This window comes from Marmota monax, unplaced genomic scaffold (assembly GCF_021218885.2).
Source record: "Marmota monax isolate L192 unplaced genomic scaffold, Marmota_monax_Labrador192_F-V1.1 WCK01_AAM20220418_F8-fsc00090, whole genome shotgun sequence".
Lineage (NCBI taxonomy): Eukaryota > Metazoa > Chordata > Mammalia > Rodentia > Sciuridae > Marmota > Marmota monax.
The window spans coordinates 1259818-1278760 of record NW_026695219.1 but is presented as its reverse complement, the minus strand read 5'-3'; the positions used below and the strand labels follow the sequence as shown (position 1 = coordinate 1278760).

Here is an 18943-nt window from a genome sequence, read left to right as displayed (position 1 = left end):
TCGTAGTTTATCTTATTTAACGACATTTGTCTGACACCTCAGCGTTTTCCCTACCCACTGCGGTGGGGAGCTTGGTACTGCACGAAAGCAGTGAGGGTGGAACGCTGGACACAAGCAGGAGAGAGGAGGGGCGGGGCGTTGGGCGAGGCCTCGAGGGGCGTGGCCACAGGCGTGGCGTGGGCGGAGCCTGGGAAATTCCCCGGCGGAGGCTGGGAGCTGGCGCTGTGGTCAGCTGAGCGGCGCCGGGCGGGTCGCGAGGCCGAGCGTAAGCCCCCCAGCCCCGCCGCTCCGGTCCCCGCCCTTGGCCCTTCTCCCAGCCGGCGTCCACATCCGGGCCGGGAGCTCTCCTCCAGGGCCACGATGCCTAGGGGTCAGTGACATCGAGAGAAGCCGATCGCCGGCGGCCGGTGAGCTGTGATAGGGGGCGACAGGGACTGGGTGGGGGTGGCTCCTTCCTTGGCGAGTGCTTCTCGCCCAGGAAGCGGTTCCCCCCTCTCGGCTCACTGCGGCCCGAGCTTGCCGGCTGAGGATGACGAGGGTTGGGGCGGCCATGGGGCATACCTCCCGTGGGACAACTGCCTTGCGAGGGTTTTCAGGCCGGGATCATGACCTGCTGTGAAAGGGCGACCGGTGCGGCCACCCAGAGGGTTCCTGAGCCCCGGAATGGTAAAAACACCGGCTTGGTTAGCTGCAGGTGATTTCCTCTGCAGGTCACCGAGGTGTTTTGAGGGTAATGTCCTCTTGTAGGAGGAAGTGGTTAAAGGTGCACTCTTGGAAGACATGAAAACACTATCAGTGAGGTGTTCCAGGAACAGGAAAGAGTAGTGACCCCTCTCCAAGGTGGTGGGCTTACTGGACAGGTCAGAGTCGTCAACGTAAACCGTTGTGTCTGGGAAGGTGTGTGATATCTCTCTCTCTCTCTCTCTCTCTCTCTCTCTCTCTCTCTCTGAAATCTACATATATATGTAGATTTTACTTTATGTAGCTATACAGATAGATATACAGCAGAAGGGAAGAGAATGAATATTTGATGAGGCTGAGAACTTTAAAGGAATTGCTTTTACAGTCAGAAATGTGTAAGATGAGGCAATAAACAGGCTCAGAAGAAATGAAACCTAGCTTCTGGCCAGGCCTTGCCACCAAGAGCACTGTTTATGGAAATATGTGCCACAGAGGTGTTTAAGGATGAAATGGACAACTAAAGCCTTACGGAAAGACTTAGAAAAATACAGAAGACAGTATCAGGATGCTCAGAGGCTTAAAAACTAACTAGCAGAGCAGCACTGTAACGAGCAGCCAGCCATCTGGCTCTTTTGACCTAGGGAAAGAAGAGGTGGGGAGCCAAGGCTGCCTCCCAGGACAGGCCTATTTGTATTGTACTAGAGAGGACCCAGAGCAGAAGCCAAGGCCAGGGACTGCCCTGGAATGGACAAGACAAGGGCAATTTGAGTGTGGTTTGTAGTGGACAAGGACTGATTTGAGTCTGAAGGGTGTGTGATCTGTTATTTCACTGAATCTGTTTTAGGAGTTCTTTATATATTGTGTACAACACTATAAAAGTAACACCGTCTTTGTTTTACAACAAAACTTTAACCTGTATATTATGATACAGAATTGAGATTTCCCTCTAAATAAACTTGAAAGGAATTGATCAGTGTATTACTTTCCTTCTGATTCTCAAGTAGTAGCACGTAGGTGTTCTCACCATGAAAAATACCCAGTGATCCTCAAACCTGCTTATCTGAATTTTATAGAGTTGGCCCATTTTTAAAAAATATTTATTTTTTAGGTGTAGATGGACACAACACAATGCCTTTATTTTTATGTGGTGCTAAGGATCGAACCCGGGTCCCGCCTCGCTCCACCGCTGAGCCACAATCCCAGCCCCTAGAATTAGCCTACTTAATAAGTTCTTTAGAATTTATGGTATGGTAAACAAAAGGCAAAGGGAAAAAAATTAAAATCTTAAAAATAAAATCTATTTTAAAAGTTTTCATTGTTTCCACTTCAACATGTGTATTACAATGGAGCATGAGAATATATGTTATGAGATAATATTTTGATGCCTTTGCAGTGATATTAAAAAGCAATTTTGATTTTTAAAATAGGTTTTAAAGTTGATTTAAAAAATCTGGAAGCGAATGCCATAGAACTGTAGGAAAACATAATAATACCAGCATGTGGGGTTTGTCATTTATACAGCAGAAAACATTTTATAGGTGTTAGACTTAAAAATACTTCATTATGCTGTATTTTCATTTCATTTCAGCAAACATGTTTGGAAGCCTGCTGTATGCAGTCTTTAGTAAGAATAACATGGAGAGAAAATAGATGGGCATAAGATGACAACAGTGTGGGGAAAGAAGGCCAAGGAGGTTGAGACACAAATTGCTCTTGAGTGCTTAGGAGAAGAAAGAGTTCATTTGATACATGACATCATATTTGAGATGGACCTTGAACTGTCCAGTGCAAGTTTCCCAGGGCAAAAAGGGAGTCAGATATCTAAGGCAAATGACAAAAGAGAGACAAGGGTGCAGAGGCTAAGAACACAGAGAATTATGAGCCTTTCAGTGTACCTGAGTATGAGTAGTTTGGTAACAGATGACACCGGTAGATAGGTATGTTGAAAGGCCATATTTGTCTTGCCAGAACTCTGTCTTATAAGAATAGTTGTACTCAGGTAATGACCTCATGTTATAGAAGAGACAATGGGACTGAAATGGAAAGAGATAAAAGTCAGACCATTTAGGCAGCTATTAAAATCCATTCAATAAGGATATATTGAATCTTTCATTATATGTTTTACATAATGTCCTTAGGACTGGGGGTACAGCAGTAGACAAAATAGACCAAAACAAAACAAAAACAAACAAAAAATCCTGTTCTCAATGGTGGTCAGCATTTCCAAAGTCCAGACAAACTAAGAAGGGCCTGAGCTAAGCCTATGGGGATGAAGAGGAGATTAAGAAACATTTAGTGGGTGGAAGAGACTACTATTTGAAAATCCATTAGACTTGACAGAAGAGGGAATTGGAAGTATCAAGCATCACTCCCAGGTTCCTATCTTGGCGACTAGATTAAAGCTGTTTCTGTTTTCTGTGTAATAGGAAGATACCACATCAAACTAGAATTTCTGGTATATAATAGTAAGACTTCTTTTACCTCACTGGTAGGATGCATAAATACTCTTTAAGTTCTTTTTCCAGTATGGTGATGGGTTTAGCTGATGCAATCTTGGAATCTTAGCACCTCTGTTAATACATACTGGAAGAACCAACTATACTGCCAAGAGCCAACTATTATCTCTGATCAAGAAACAAGTTTTCACTTTAAGACTAATTTATCCCAGCTCAGGAGACTGAGGCAGGAGGATTAGACAGTTGTTGGTTCAGAGCCAGCCTCAGCAATTTAGCAAAGCCCTAAGCAACTTAGTGAGACCCTGTCTCAAAATAAAATATAAAAAGGACTGGAGGTGTAGCTCAGTGGTTAAGCACCCCAGGGTTCAATCACTGGTACCAAAAACAAACAAACACAACAACAACAACAAATGTGATTTATCCACGTAGGGATTGAACCCATGAATACTTCAGTAGCAAATTTGAAGGCACAACTACACCAGGGTAAGGGCCTAATCTTATTTTGTGTCTAATGTCTAGTGGGTAGAAGCCAGTGTAAAGTAAATTCTACTTAACACATTACAGTTTTCTGGCCATCAGCCATCCTGTAATAGAAGAGACAGTGCCCACAACTTGAATTATTGCTCATGTTTTCTGTCATTGAAGTATTCAAACCTGTTTTGTGAACGTGCACCGTGTAAACTAGACAAGACATTCTTGCTTTGAATAAGAAGTTGGACTAGATTATTTCTAAGGCCAACTCAGGAATGAGATTTATTTCCATGTCTCCAAGGTCAAGTCATTTCTATAATTACTTGATCTCTGGAATTAAAAATACGAATGTATGATGTTAGGAATTCAGGTAGCAGATCTAAGAATAAAATCTAGATTTTTGCTTTTGACCTTCTACCTACCAGGTAGTTATCAGTCTTCCTTAATTGTGAAATATTGACAAATTCTGTGCTCAATCCTTCCATTATTAAATATCACTTTTTCTGAGAACTGACACACTTCAGATTGAGGTCATTTAGATTATTATGAGAAAATCTGTTATTAGAATTTTGGACTAAATGACATTGTTCCAATTTCTGTAATCCTTGAATATATGTGCAAAGATTTATAATATACCTCCGTGTTTGCCCACTTGAATGTTTCTCAAGGTGATGTTAAAACTTAATTGTAAGTTTTCCCTAACTGGCATTCTACCAATAGATATTTCATATGTGCACTCTACAGAGATCACTCATAATGATTCCTCCAGAACATTCTAAAACCATAAAGTGCCCTTGAGTCATCCAAAATTATTTTATATTAAATTACTGTTAGTAAAATTTTGATAGAATCTATATGCTATGGTTGCCATGCATGCTAACTTCTTATTTACTATGACATTTGAATTAAAAACTAATTTTTCCTAACAATATTGGATAAAAAGAGTTTCCCATAACTAAGACAGGTATATGAATTGGTGAGAGGCATGCTCATGAGGGTGTGTCTGTATTGAAGGGTAAAGTAGGACTATAATCTTAGAAACCAAAGAATACCTTTTACAGGGTTGCTGAGCTGAGAGCAACAATGAAGCATATCATCTGCTATACCAGTCAGTGAGTTATCACAACAGGTCAGGTGACTTCCCAAGGCCACACATTTGGCTAGTGGTATAAGTGCTTTTCTACTGCCTCTTTTAGCACAACCCTGCTTTTTCGAATGTCCTTATAAAACCTGGACAATCTGAAAAAGCTGGAAGCACTGATATAACAACTAGAACTGTTTTTACCTTTATTATGGATTTATCTATAGACTTGGTAAAGGTGTCAAGGAAGGTCAAGGAGGAAAAACATCTGAATACTTTTCAAGGGAACATCCCTCTCCTTTCCCTTCCCCTCTTCCTTTCCCTTTCTATTCCTTTTCCCTTGGAAAGACAATTAAGGGAAAATTTGTTCATATGAAAAGACGAAACTGAGCACATCTCCAGATAAGTGTTTAGATATTTAAAAAAATATTTTGGGCTGCAGGTGTAGCTCAGTAGTATAGCACTTGCCTAGCATGCACAAGGCCTTGGAGTTGATCCCTAGTACTAAGAGAAAAAAAATGTGTGTGTGTGTGTGAGAGAGAGAGAGATATGCACCCTTGCAAACTATAATGTAATTGATGAATACCTAAGGAAATTTTATATTGGCTGATGAATTACACATTTAGGCCTGTTACCTAGAACTTCATTATTCCTCTGCAAAATAGGTATGAAAACTGTTATAAGAAAACCCCATTAAAAAAAAAAGGAAACCCTCATTTTAATGAAATGTTGGCACCAAGATCATTCTGTTCAGAAAATTCATGAAAGTCATAGATAGACATTAGCAGTTTATTTCTTTTTCTTTCTTTTTTTTTTTTTCTTTTTTTGCTGGGGGAGAAGAGCAGTCTGCTTTAGCTCCTTAATGCTAAATGATGGAACATTTTACCATGATACCTTTTTTCTAGATCAATTTACTTGTGTAAGACATAAATGTAAGAGGTTCAGAATTGAGTAAAATGCTTTATCAGTGTTTTCCATTCATAAAGTAGCCATTCTCATGACTAGTTCATGAGTATGCATTCCTTTGTGCTGACTGCTTTAGGTAGAAATCGCATGGCTTAGTGGCTCCGCAGGACCTGCTGTTTCTATTGGTGGTAGCATTGTCTCTGATTGCCTACAAGTTCTTCACAACCAAAAGCAGAGTGCCATCCTCTCATTTCCAAAGAACAGACAGAGGGCTGAAACCCTTGCCTCTTGTTATATGTTAGAAGGCAGTTCTCTTGCCTCTGTCTTGCAGTGACTGATTTCATGCACAATTCAAAGGGGCCACACAGGCTCTGTAATCATGAGGAGCTGATGGGTCTTAGAGCAATGCCTTTCTCCCATTAAAAATGGGCTTGCACACTTCTTCATCCTAGGGCCTTCTTTGGTGTCAGTGGCTTTTGTATAGCTTTATAACCCATCCACATCAGTTCTTGATGAAAAAAAAAGTGTGAAGATAAAAGATTTTTCACAGAGCATATAGCCAGTCATGGAATGATGTCCCTGTTTCTCTGGGTGGTACATAATAAAGAAATAGAGTTGGTATGTACTGTTATCTTGTATTTTTAAGTCCACATTGCCCCATTTACAAAATAAAGTGTATGTGTAGAAATATTTTCAGAATACAAAATAGCAAGATGACTTAAATTTTTTTGGTATATGCTTTGAAAAATATGATATTGAAGGCCATGTATTTAGTAGCACCTTTATTGTATGATTGGGTGGGTGTGGAAATCATCTTTTGATACTTGTTTGTGCCACTTCTTGGCCATGAACAAGCTGTATACCTCTGTGAACTCAGCTTCTTCATAGTAAAATAGCTACCCGGGTGACTTTTAATGAAGAATATAGGGCAATGACAGGTTTGGGTGGTGTTTTAGCACAAATTAAGCATTGAAAAAAATGTTAACTCTCCCCTTCCTTTTAACCAAAAATTTGAGAAGTAAATATATGGAAATTAACAGTTTTACTGAGATATAATTCACATATCATACAATTCACTCAAAGTAATGAGATTTTAACTTAAAGATTTGCATTGGAAAATTTATTTAATTATGCTTTGCACATGTCTACACATACCCTTCCTTCTCATTTTCCAGTCTTTCTTACTGTACCCCTTTGTACACTCATGTATACACACATGCATGTTTCTCTGAAACTGGGATATGCCTTTTTGTTTAAAACAGAAAAAGAATTTAAAAAGTTCAAAATGCAAGTGGAGAAAGTTGGCAACTTTGGAAATAAATATTAGTAATTATTAATGGATCTGTGAGACTCAAGGACACCCCTGGTGGAGGGGGGCATGGCTAGATTTTTAGGTTGTGGCTTTTCCATAGGAACTTCTGCCATGTCCCACCAACCTCTCAGCTGCCTGACTGAAAAGGGGGACAGTCCCATTGAGACCACAGGAAATGGACCCCCCATTCTGGCTCACCCCAGCCTGGATACATTCACCCCAGAGGAGCTGCTGCAGCAGATGAAGGAGCTCCTGGTTGAGAACCACCAGCTGAAAGGTGAGCAGCCACCCTACATGTGTTCTCCACTCACCTGGGGCCTTTATGAAACATAATTCCTTTGTAACAAACCTCCTCTTGAGCCCAGATGGCTTTTGGTAGAGTTAAAATGCTTTCTGTTTTTTACCTCTTGATAACGTAAGAATAAAACATATTCTGTCAGGGGACTGGTGATGTTGCTCAGAGCAGAATGCTTGCCTATCATGTGTAAGGCCCTGGGATGGATCCTCAGCACTGCAAAAAAAGAGAAAAAATATTCTCTCAGGGGAATAGAATAGTGATATTTAGTCTATTAAGGAGGAAAACAAAGGAAGGCTGCTTTGAATACAGACTTAGTCCTAAATATTACCTATTCATAGGAAACATTCTGATATGTCAAACTATGGCTTTTGGCAGAATGGGTGTTCTCATCACAGAGTGATAGGACCTTTCTTAGTCTCCTAGTTAGAAATGGGAATCTGGGCTATAGTGGAGGTATCCAAATCATTTTTTTTTTTTCTTGATACTTTGAGGACTAGAAATGTTAGACCCACTAGTCCTGTCTGAAAGCAAAAACCACTCACCCGGATATAGTCTTTTCTCCTGCTGATCCTTGGGCCCAGGCCAAGGCTGGCCTGTTTAGATCCAGAGCCAAGTGGCAAAGTGGGCTGTGGGCCTATTTGGTCCATTCTCCTGGTGTGTGTGACTTCCTCATTCTGACCTCCATACAGAAGCCATGAAGCTAAATAATCAAGCTATGAAAGGGCGATTTGAGGAACTCTCAGCCTGGACAGAGAAACAGAAGGAAGAACGCCAGTTTTTTGAGATACAAAGCAAAGAAGCCAAAGAGCGCCTGATGGCCTTGAGTCATGAAAATGAAAAATTGAAGGAAGAACTTGGAAAACTAAAAGGGAAATCAGAAAGATCACTTGAGGTGAGAAGACTGATAAATTATGATGTTATTTCTTAGTATTTTCAATAGAATCTTACTTGTCTAGACTTCTAGGTGAAAACCTTTCATGATTCAGGCTGGACAAGTTTTAGTATAAAGTGTTTTGGTGAAAAAAAATTAATTGCAGTTTTTTTTAATATGTTCTTAGTTGTTGATGGACATTTATTTATTAATTTATATGTGATACTGATAATCAAACTCAGTGCCTCACACATGCTAGCTAGGTAAGCGCTCTACCACTGAGCCACAACCCCAGCCCTTGATTGCAGTCTTAAGCCTGTATAATCTCTGCTGGGGAAAAGAAATTTGTAAGGCTTTAATCATGTTGACTGTAGTCCAAAGAATACTGAGGCGATAAATCAGCATTTCATATTCATTATAGCGATGCAGGTGGACCTCTGCTTTGAATCATCCAATTGTTGGCTTTTAGATTATGTCTCTGATAAAAATTACATTTAAAACATCTATTACTCAGTATTTTTACTTATTGACTTTGTCCTTTCTCTCAATCTAAAATGGAGATAATTCACTTTACATTTCCTTTTGAAAAATGACTTGTCAAATGCCACGTTGTGATGAGAGGCTGGCTATAGAGTTGCCATGGTTAAAGAGAAAGAGACATATCACCCAAGTAACCTGGGAAATGTATTCATACTAGAGAGTAGATGTCAAAGGTGTTAGTGAAAAACAAACCAGGACACATTGGATGTCCCTGCCAATATACCAAGGGTCACTGGTTATTGTTCATTTGGGTGGACATCTGCTATTCATTTTCTTCCAACCTGGCACTTAACCCTTTGGAAAATGAAGTACTTGGTTGTATTAGGGAGGATGTATTCTAGCTATGAGTGATTTTTTTCTTGAGACTTTTTACCTTGAACTTTGTTGATCTCTATTTTCTTGAATGGGTAAGGAATAGAAAGAAAATTAAAAGTAATTGAAAAGGGGGATGAATAATCCAAAACATGAAAAGTTGATTACAAAAATACTACAGTTCATATCAATGATCTTACTCATCATCCTGCTCATGGAATGATGAATATTCTGCTTGAATAAATTTATATTTGTATTGTTGGTAAGATTTATCATGCCTGATCCGTCAACTTGTCTTACTATTCAAAGTGCATGAAGTTGTTTCTTTGTGGGGGGAATTTCTCATTAGCTAAATATTGTTGAGGTAAAATTCTCTGAAGAAATGATCACCTAAGATATATGAATGATTTTCTAATCTCAAGAAGAAAATATCTTAAATTATGTTGCTTCCTTGGATTTTGGAATGTGAGCTGACTATTGGCTTTAGCCAGCTGAGGCCTATTACCCTGAAGCCAAGATGGCAGCTTCCAGAAGCAGTTTATCTTTTTGAGCTATCTGCCTATGGGTTTTCCTAGAAAGCTCCAGAATTGGAAGAAGTTAAAATCAGAAACTGAAGCTTTGGATAGCTGTTTCAAGGCAGGTAATCAGAGGACACAAACTCCACATGAGGATGAATAGAGATCTCCCTTGGAGGTCTACCTTCTGATCCTCAGGGTGAGGCCAGGCACTAGTGGTTCTGTCTGATTTCACTGAATTATGCATTAAAATTTTCTCCAAGGGAGTGTTTTCTACCTTAATTGTACAAATGGCTATGCAGGGTCAATAGATAGAATCCTTCTAGGATTCTAAGTTTGCATATTAACTTAGGCACATTTTCAGGACAGTGGGAGGAAAGATTGTACAAATACATGAAAAGACAAATTGTGTCACATGAAGGTCAGTGGTAAGGGCTCAAAGTGATGAAAGAGAGCAACAAAGAATGGAGTTGGAATAGAGATCAGAGCTAAACCATAGGAGCGCTAATCCAGGAAGCAAAGGAAAGGATTTCAGTAGTAAATGAAGGGAAATTTGAAGGATTATCTTATAAGGAGTTTCATGGAAAAATAATTGGATTTATTATTTCCTGAGTACAATTAAGGGAATTGTGAAAAAGAAAATTTAGACTAATAATCTGAGATTCTAATGTCAGTTTTTTATCCTTGATCCTCAAACACTTGTTTAAAACTCTATTTTCTCTCCTTATACCAAAGTGTATAAAAATGCTTTCTACAAAATGTCCTTAGAGAGGTCAAGAGGGCACACACAATGATTCCTAAAAAGGAATCGTTCCTGGTTCTAGGTGAGGTAGTACCTATCCTTTTCCTGTTTCATTCTTCACCTTTGTTTCTTTTGTGTGAGTCATTGCTGAGAGAGACTGCACAGCTTCTGACCTTTCCTTGGAACTTGCTTCTTGGGGTTCTTTGAGCTGCTTTCCTTTGAATGTGTGGTAGTTCCCAGCACGGCACTGCTCCAGCTGAAGGCAGAGCATCACCTGGGCAGCGGGAGGCCCGTCGGGTTACAAGTCAGTAACTGGTTCGTGGTCCAGCCACGTGTCTTTCTCATACTGCTAAAGTTCCACTCTGAACCTTTGGGCCTGTTCTTTGTTTCTTGGGAAATCTTTTAGAGAGGTTAAGAGAGGAAATTTTCAGACAATGCTGACTACAAGTTAGGGATCACTCATTTAAATTATTTGTTTAGAGATCATGTTGATAATACTTAATTAGGCTAACAGTTTCTGAGAATTAAGATTTTTCTTTAAAGGCTGGTCTCAAATATTTGTTATTTTTCACTGTACTATTAAGATGCAGGGAATGCTGAAATTTTCTGATGCTCTCAAGCATCTATACTCCTAATTTGGAAAGGGAACTAAATGAAGCATGTTGTCATGCACATAGAGCCATGGAGGTTTCTTAGGGAGAGAACCAACTATGTGTGGTGTCACATTTTCCTTTCTAACCTAAAAGAACTGAGGCCAGGAATTTCAGGGATTCTGTTAAAGGCCATATACCTCCAGTGATGGGCAGAGTATAGACAAGATCTGTTCTGCCTATTCCCAAGTGAAAATGCCACACCTGAAAAGGGTCTTTCTCCTGTGATGTTGACATATGCAGTCATTGCAACAGGGTGAACACAATGCATAGTAGGCACTAGTGGGATATTAGTTTTTATAGGCTAAAATTTATTTATTTATTTATTTATTTATTTATTTATTTATTTTGCTTTTGGTACCAATCTCTGAATTTTAAATTTCCTATTTCTCAACAGATTTATTTTTACCAACTTTCAAACACCAACATAGAATATTGTACCCACCAGCTTACATATTGGGAGGATTTGGGTTTTGCTGTCACGGGACCAAGTAATATCCTTGGTGCTTTGGCTTCTAATTAGATATCATGAGTATAAGGAGAGCGGGGATAAGTGGACATTTCTAGGGAGGAAAAAAGGTAGGAGTTTGAGTTAGCACAGCTTTTTCTTCTTGTTTTCTAGAGTTTTGGCCAAAATCACCATTGCCAAAATCTGGTTGGTTCTTTTCATAATATCCATATTCCAATGTGCTATTGAAGACTTACTTTCTTGTCATGAAGTCATTTTAAATTTCTGTTATTTGAGTACAGCACAAATAATGTAAAATGCTGGGCATTGTGTCATATGAATCCTAGCTACTCCGGAGACTGAGGCATGAAGATCTCAAGTTTGAGGGCAGCCTATGCAACTTATCTGTCTCAAAATAAAAAATAAAAAGGACTAGGGATGTAACGCAGTGGTAGAGAGTCACTGGGTTCAATACCCAGAAACGCACACACAGTAAAAATTTCCACCTTAAATGTTCTGTTAAAATACATGTCAAGTAAAAGCTGGGTTTTCTATTTAAACCAGGGGACAAAGATATTGAAAACAGCCTTGTCCATGAGTGTGAGGACAGTCAAGTTTGATGGGTAGGCCTTTGGTTTGATTTCCTTATGTGCTATTCTCCTTGTCATTTCCAGGACCCCACTGGTGACTCTAGGGTTCCCAAGGTGGTAGCAGAGCAGGAAGTGGAACAGCTGAAGACCCAAGTGGCACGCCTTCAGGCTGAAAAGGCAGACCTGCTGGGCATCGTGTCTGAATTACAGCTCAAGCTGACTGCCAGCGGCTCCTCAGAAGACTCCTTTGTTGAAATCAAAATGGCTGTAAGAGTTTTGTTTTTGGTCTTGTTTTAAGCAAACTATAAAGCCTCATCTAGACAGAGGAAACAATTACCACAATTTTTTGCCAACGATGGAAGTGAAATAATGAGGAAATTTCAGTGTAGCAATGATAAATTGGCTCCCATTTTTTTTAAGTACAATGCTTGCAAGGGTTTCCTAGCTAAAATGAAAAATATAAATTACCTTTTATGACAAAAGATATAAACATTTTCCCCAACTTGTCCTGGCAAATTGGATGTTTTGTGACTGACCTAAAAACAACTCAAAAACAAAAAACATGTATGAACTTTCTGGTCATTTTTTAAATCAGGTCTCAAAGCTGTAAGACCATTTCACTTAGATGAGCAGAATTGTGATCAAATGTAGTAACAAATGGTTTTTAAATACTTTTTAGTTGTGGGTTTCTCTTTTCAAAATCTTATGAGGAACCATGGAAATTAAAAATGAGAAGAGAGGGAAGAGCTGTTCTGGTGGTAGATTTGTGGCCAAAATCTTGGTCATTGTCCACAAAGCCAATCCAATAACAAGGACAGGATTTTGAGAAAAAGGAAAAAAGAAGATTTATTGCTTTGCTAGCAAAAGAGAAACACAGGGGACTCCTGTCCCAACGGCCATGACTCTGCCCATCAGCAAGAACAGGGGGCTTTTAAAGAGGTGACTCAAAGGCTATATTCTGTGTGTTCTCTGGAGTTGTAATTCACTTGTTCATTTGGGAGATAAGACCTTTCTGAGAACTTCTGGTACCATCCCCAAAGTCTGGATTACTTCATTCCTATGGTGAGTGTGTACTCTGCCTAGGATGGGGAAGAAAGGTAATCCTGTTTCCCCTGAGATTAGGGAGGAGCCAGGAGAGAGGAGGAGAAAGAAACATGTCCATTTAAAAAAATAAGTTGCAGTGGCAGAGCAGTAAGAATTATACTCAAAGCATAAAGTGGACCACTGTTTCAGGTTGAGGGGTATATGAGAACTGAGTTTGAATCCAGTGCTGTCAAAGTCAAATTCCTGTCAACCCAAAATGAAGTGAGCTAAGCAAGGTGGTGTATATTGATCCCTAAACTCTTGTGAAGTATCTGTTACGACTGTTTCTGGATATACACATAGTCCTGTTAAAGAGCAGAATGGGTATGTAGATCATGTAGGGGCCTCTCCTTCAATGACACTACAAAAGATTGGACAGTGAAGGAGAAAAACACACAAGGATAAAATCCTCTGTAATATAGGAGGGTCATTTGAGCTTTGTCAAAGTGCAGATCTGATATAGGAAAAGAGATAAATTGTGCCCTGAAAGAGGAAATGGACTTTATAGATCAGTCAGGGGTAGTGGGGATCAACTTGAAAAGCACCTGAACTGTTAGGTATTCTGGAATATTACTGTGGGTCTTCCTTATTCACTTACCACACTAAAGATTAACAGAGTTGGAAAATGGCTCTTAGTGACCTTACTATCCATGCCAAAATCAGGAGAAATTTAGGTTTGAAAAGGCTCCTTTATCAGAGTGTCCCTCCTGGAAGATTACTGAAGCAGAAATTTGATCAAAGAGCTTTAACCTTCTGCAAATAACTGATAAAATTCAGGAAGCCCAAAGAGTATATCGGACTTCTCCAAATTAGGCTTGTTCTCTTACAGTTAACATCATCTTCTGCCTCACAGATAAGTGACAGTTGTGCTTGTCTCACTGCTGTGAACTTGAAAATACTGCACAAGATTTAGAAAGTGCAGCTCAGGAGGCTGAGGCAGGAGGATTGCAGGTTTGAAACCAGCCTCAGCAACTTAGTGAGGCTATAAGCAACTTCATGAGAACTTATCTCAAAATAGAAAAATTAAAAGGGCTTGGATGTGTGGCTCAGTGCGGTATCAAAAAAAAAAAAAGATTTAGGAAGTATATCTACAATATCTGTTATAATTTTTGAAGATTTCCCTATTAGTTTATTTGAATATAACTGCCTTGCAAATACTGCTTTAGTCTTACTTAACATCCCTAAATGGCCTATGGTGCATGCAAATTTCTAACAAGCCCTAATTTGGCAAAAAAAAAAAAAAAAAAAAGATGGTAAGCCTCATCCAAAGAAAATTGCCTCTTTGTCAACTTTGATTCACAGAGTTCTAGTATTTTACATTTTAAAGGGCTGCACAAGAAAGATACGTGGGATTGTTAGCTGTGTGGTCTTAACCTAGGGAAAAAGGGAACTGCCAAGAAGATAGGAGATAAGCTTATGTTTATGGAGTCTGGGTGAGTGTGTTCAATGAGAAGAGTCTGACCTTTACGCCTTGGCCTAGATATTTATAATCCTGACAGAGTGTGCAGGCTGAGGGAAGAGTAAATTTCCATTCCACTTGAGTGACCTAATTTAATCATTTCACATTCAAATGTTGCGTAGTTTCCTGGGTTGTATCATCAAAATTCTTGATCTTTTCCCTTTTTCTTTTCTTTTGACAAACAATTTGTCTTGTAGATATATTGTGTTAAATCCCTTTCATTTCTGCTTTTACAGGAAGGAGAAGCAGATGGAACATTAAAAGAAATCAAGAATAGTCTTGAGCCTACAAGAACAGACTCCATTGACATGTATGTGATGAAAGACTAGAACTGTCAGGCAGAAAGATGGGGCAGTCTTGTCCCTTTGAGTCTGTCACTGGAGGTCAAACATGATGGGCTGGAGAAGTAACTTTTTATTGATTTATAGTAGGACCTTTCATTAATATTCAGTTTGAATGCTATTTAATGTTGTAGCCCAAACTGGCGGAGAATAAAAACAATGTTTGGTGCCTTTTTTTAGGCTGACTAATGCAGACTACTCTGTTGTAGGTGTTTCATCTCCATCAGGTAAGAAGTGAAAAGAGTCCTGCCCTCCATCAAAAGAAGATATTGCTTCCCAAAGACCCATGTTTGCTAATTTGTTTACCAGTGCTGTGTGACTTGGACCAGGCTGCCCAGCTTCCATAAATGAGATGTATCACTTTCATCTCCCTGTTCATCCCTAGTTATAAGCCAGAGTGACCAGTGCTGGTGATCCTCTCTAACGATTATTGTTAGTGCTAGCAATCATTGTAGGAGTTTCTTGAAAGTGCCCAGGTGTCTTATCTGTGGAGTCTCAAGTTTACCTGAACCAAGTAGATACTGGGAAACAGACATCTTAAATAATGAAAGGGCAACAGGTTCTTGCTAAATTGAGGATGGCCTCAAACTTGCAATCCTCCTCAGCTTTCCAGGTAGCTGGGATTACAGCCACTGTGTCTAGCACTGCATAGATTGTTTTTGTTGTTGTTGTACTGGGAATTGAACCAAAGGTCTCACACATGCTAGGCAAGTACTGTACTACTGAGCTACATCCCCAGATTGCCTCATAGACTTTTAAAACCTTTTTTTCTATAACTTGATGAATGTACATAGAATAGATAATGACTTATAAAAGGTGAAAAAAATCCAATCACGTTTCCAAGCTTTTGTATCAGAGAGAAAATATTAGACAATATTCTTTCATCAAACATGGCTGTTGGCATAAGTGAATATTATTCTCTTTTTAGGTTAAAAATTCTTAAAACTTTTCCCCAAGTTGCTATTTTTAATATCAGAAGACTTTCCTGGAAGTATAAGGAAGGAAGAAAATTGTTTGACAATTTCAAGCCACTTCCTCCTCATTCATACCACATGCAAAGATCAGTTCTTCTTTTAAGCCACCGTGCTATTTAAAAAAAAATAACAACAACTCTATGTTATTTATGATAATCAGAAGGAGTTTGAGATTGATTTCTAGATTTAGAGTTTGAGCTTTGGAGTGCTACTAATGGAATTCAATTTCTTTATTAGATTTGTGAGCTCCAGTAGTTTACTGAAATAGTGCCTGCCATAGGCATCATCATAGTCCCTGAATGTTTTTAGAGTGGTAGCCATGGTTTTGTTTGTCATTAAAATGTCTCTATTCAATCATATTTTGAAGTCAAGAAAAATATTTGACAACATTGGCTATATTTGTCTTTGATTACTTGAAACAAAAAGAAAAAAAATGTTTTCTTGACTTGTAAAATTGACTTTCTCAAGTTGGAGAAAGGCCAGTGTAGTTTGTTTGGCTGAGTCCTCTTTGAGACTAGATCTCGGAAAGCGAGTTTTGGGGTCTTACTTACACAGTGACCATTCAGAAACAGCAAGTTATATTTTAAGGCTATCTTCTCTGGAGTCTCACTGTCAGTCTCTACACCTTCCCCAGAAAGTAAGTAGGAGCATAGCAATATGGGTCTTGGGACCATGCATCTGTCAGTAGATGAGAATTAATTGGAGAATGTTCTGGAAAACAATTTGTTTAAGCTGGTCTTAGTTATATTGGGCTACTCTAAGTGTTGGTTTTCATTTTTTTATTTAAAAAAAACCTTTTAACCTTTATACTGAATGTGGTGGTGGTATCAATATAGGAGCAAATCTGCCAAAGATGCCAAGAATTATTTGGAATTTGAAGAATTAACTGTGAGCCAGCTCCTACTTTGCCTAAGGGAAGGAAACCAGAAGGTGGAGAGACTTGAAATTGCTCTCAAAGAAGCCAAAGAAAGGTATGAGATAGCTTGACCTGAAATGTGTATACACTGTTTTTTAATAACTTTATTAAAATATAACTAAGATACCACACAGTTCTTCCATTTAAAATTTACATTTCAATATTTTCACAATATTGTGCAATATTCTGTATTAGGGTTGTGCAATCATTGCCACAATATAATTTTAGAATATTTTTTCCCTCATACCATACAAGAAATCCAAATCCCATTAGTGTGTCTATACTACCCATGCCTCCCAGTAATCTTCTTTCTGTCTCTATACATTTGCCAATTCTGGGCATTTCATATAAATGGAATCACAAAATATGTGATCTTTTATGACTCTTATGACTGGCTTCTTTGACTTATCATAGTGATTTTTTTTTCTAGTACTGGGGGTTGATTCAGAGCCTCACATGTCTCACATATGCTACTAGTGCACTATATCCCAGCCTCCAATTATTATTTATTTGTTTGTTTGTTTGTTTGTTTGTTTTTGGAGAAAGAGTCTTGCTAAATTGCCCAGACAGGATGATCCTCCTGCCTTGGCTCCTGAGTAGCTGGGATTACAGGTGTGCAATATCATGCCCAGTTAGCATAGTATTTTTAAGGTTCATATATATACAATGTACCATATATCAGTACTTAATTCCTTATTGTTGCTTGTTTTACTTAGCTTTTTCACCACTGTGAATAAAAGACCTGACAAGAACAATTTTAGAAGAGGAAAAGTTTATTTAGGGGTTCATGGTTTCAGAGGTCTCAGTCTACAGAAGGACAGCTCCATTCCTTGGGGCTCCAGATGAGGCATGGTGTAAGAGTATGGTGGAGATGAGGTTCATATGATGATCAGGAACCAGGGAGGGAGACTGCACTTGTCAGATACAAAATATATACCCCAAAGCAACACCTCAATGCCCACCTCCTCCAGCTATACCCTACCCACCTTCAGTTACCATTCAGTTGATCCCCCATCAGGGGATTAATTCTCTGATTGGGTTAAGGCCCTCATAACCCAATCATTTCTCCTCTTAACCTTCTTGCATTGTCTCACACATGAGCTTTTGGGGGATACCTCACATCCAAACCATAACACTGCTGAATAATATTCTACATTGGATATGTGACATTTTCCCATTTATCACTTGATGAACATTTGTTGATTGTGAATGCTTCTATGAACATACAGATATAAGTGTTTGCTTGGACATGTTTTTAATTCTCTGTGGTGTATACCTAGAGAATGGAATTACTAGTCTGTTTAATATTTGAGGAACTACCAAATCATTTTCCAAAGAGGCTCTACCATTGTGTATTACCACTGGCAGTATATGTGTATTCCACTTTCTTCACATCCATATCAACACTTGTCTACCATTTTTATTTTAGCCATCTTAGTAGATGTGAATTGGCATCTCATTGTAGTTTTGATTTCTAATTCCGTAGTGAGAATCTTTTCATGTTTAATTTTCTTAGGAGAAATAGCTATTCAAATAGACTAGTTATTTATTAAAAGTATGATTTGCAAATATTTTCTCTCATTCTGTAGGTTGTTTTTATCCTTCCCTTTCCCTTTCCATTTTTTTTTCCTTCATGTTACTGAGCTACTGAGGATTGAACTCAGCTCATGCTAGGCAAATATTCTACCACTATAGCACATTCTCAACCCTTCACTTTCTTGATGATATTATTTGCAGTGCAAGAAAAAAAATTATATTGATGTGATTTCTCTCTTTTAATTTTGTCATCTATTCTTTTAGTACGGTATCTCAGAAGTCATTGTCTAACCCAGTATCACAAAGCTTTACTCTGTGTTCTGAAGATTTTTATTGTTTTAACTTTACATTTAAGTCTGTGGTCCATTCTGAGTTCATTATTATGTATGGAGTGATTAGAAGGCTAATTTCATTATGCTCTTGGTTCTGTTTCGTTGATCTATATATTTGTCCTGTCCTTATGCAGGCATACAGTCTTGATTTTTTTTAGGGTTTACATTGCATCTATATATCAGTTTGGGTTGTGTTATCATTTAACAATATCCTGACTTATGAGCATGGGATGCTTTTCCATTTATTTGTATCTTCTTTAATGTCTTCCAATAATGTTTTGTATTTTTTTTTATTTTTTATTTTTTTAAATTTTTTTTAGAGAGAGAGAGAGAGAGAGAGAGAGAAAGAGAGAGAGAGAGAGAGAGAATTTTTTAATATTTATTTTTTAGTTTTCGGCTGACACAACATCTTTGTTTGTATGTGGTGCT

General features: G+C 38.6%; 1 protein-coding gene across 3 annotated transcripts in view; it reads left to right on the top strand.

Moving 5' to 3' along the window:
- Positions 1-207: 207 nt before the first annotated feature.
- LOC124084984 (optineurin) overlaps positions 208-18943 on the top strand; it is a 39994-nt gene continuing 21258 nt past the window's right edge. The window contains exons 1-6 of one of the 3 annotated variants that reach the window (XM_046432463.2): positions 208-407; positions 7008-7184; positions 7895-8097; positions 11958-12140; positions 14652-14725; positions 16567-16701. In XM_046432463.2, coding sequence (XP_046288419.1) covers positions 7019-7184; positions 7895-8097; positions 11958-12140; positions 14652-14725; positions 16567-16701 — 761 coding nt within the window. In that variant the 5' untranslated portion in view covers positions 208-407; positions 7008-7018. The remainder of the gene's footprint in view (positions 408-7007; positions 7185-7894; positions 8098-11957; positions 12141-14651; positions 14726-16566; positions 16702-18943) is intronic. The other 2 variants (XM_046432461.2, XM_046432462.2) reach the window with 2 other exon arrangements.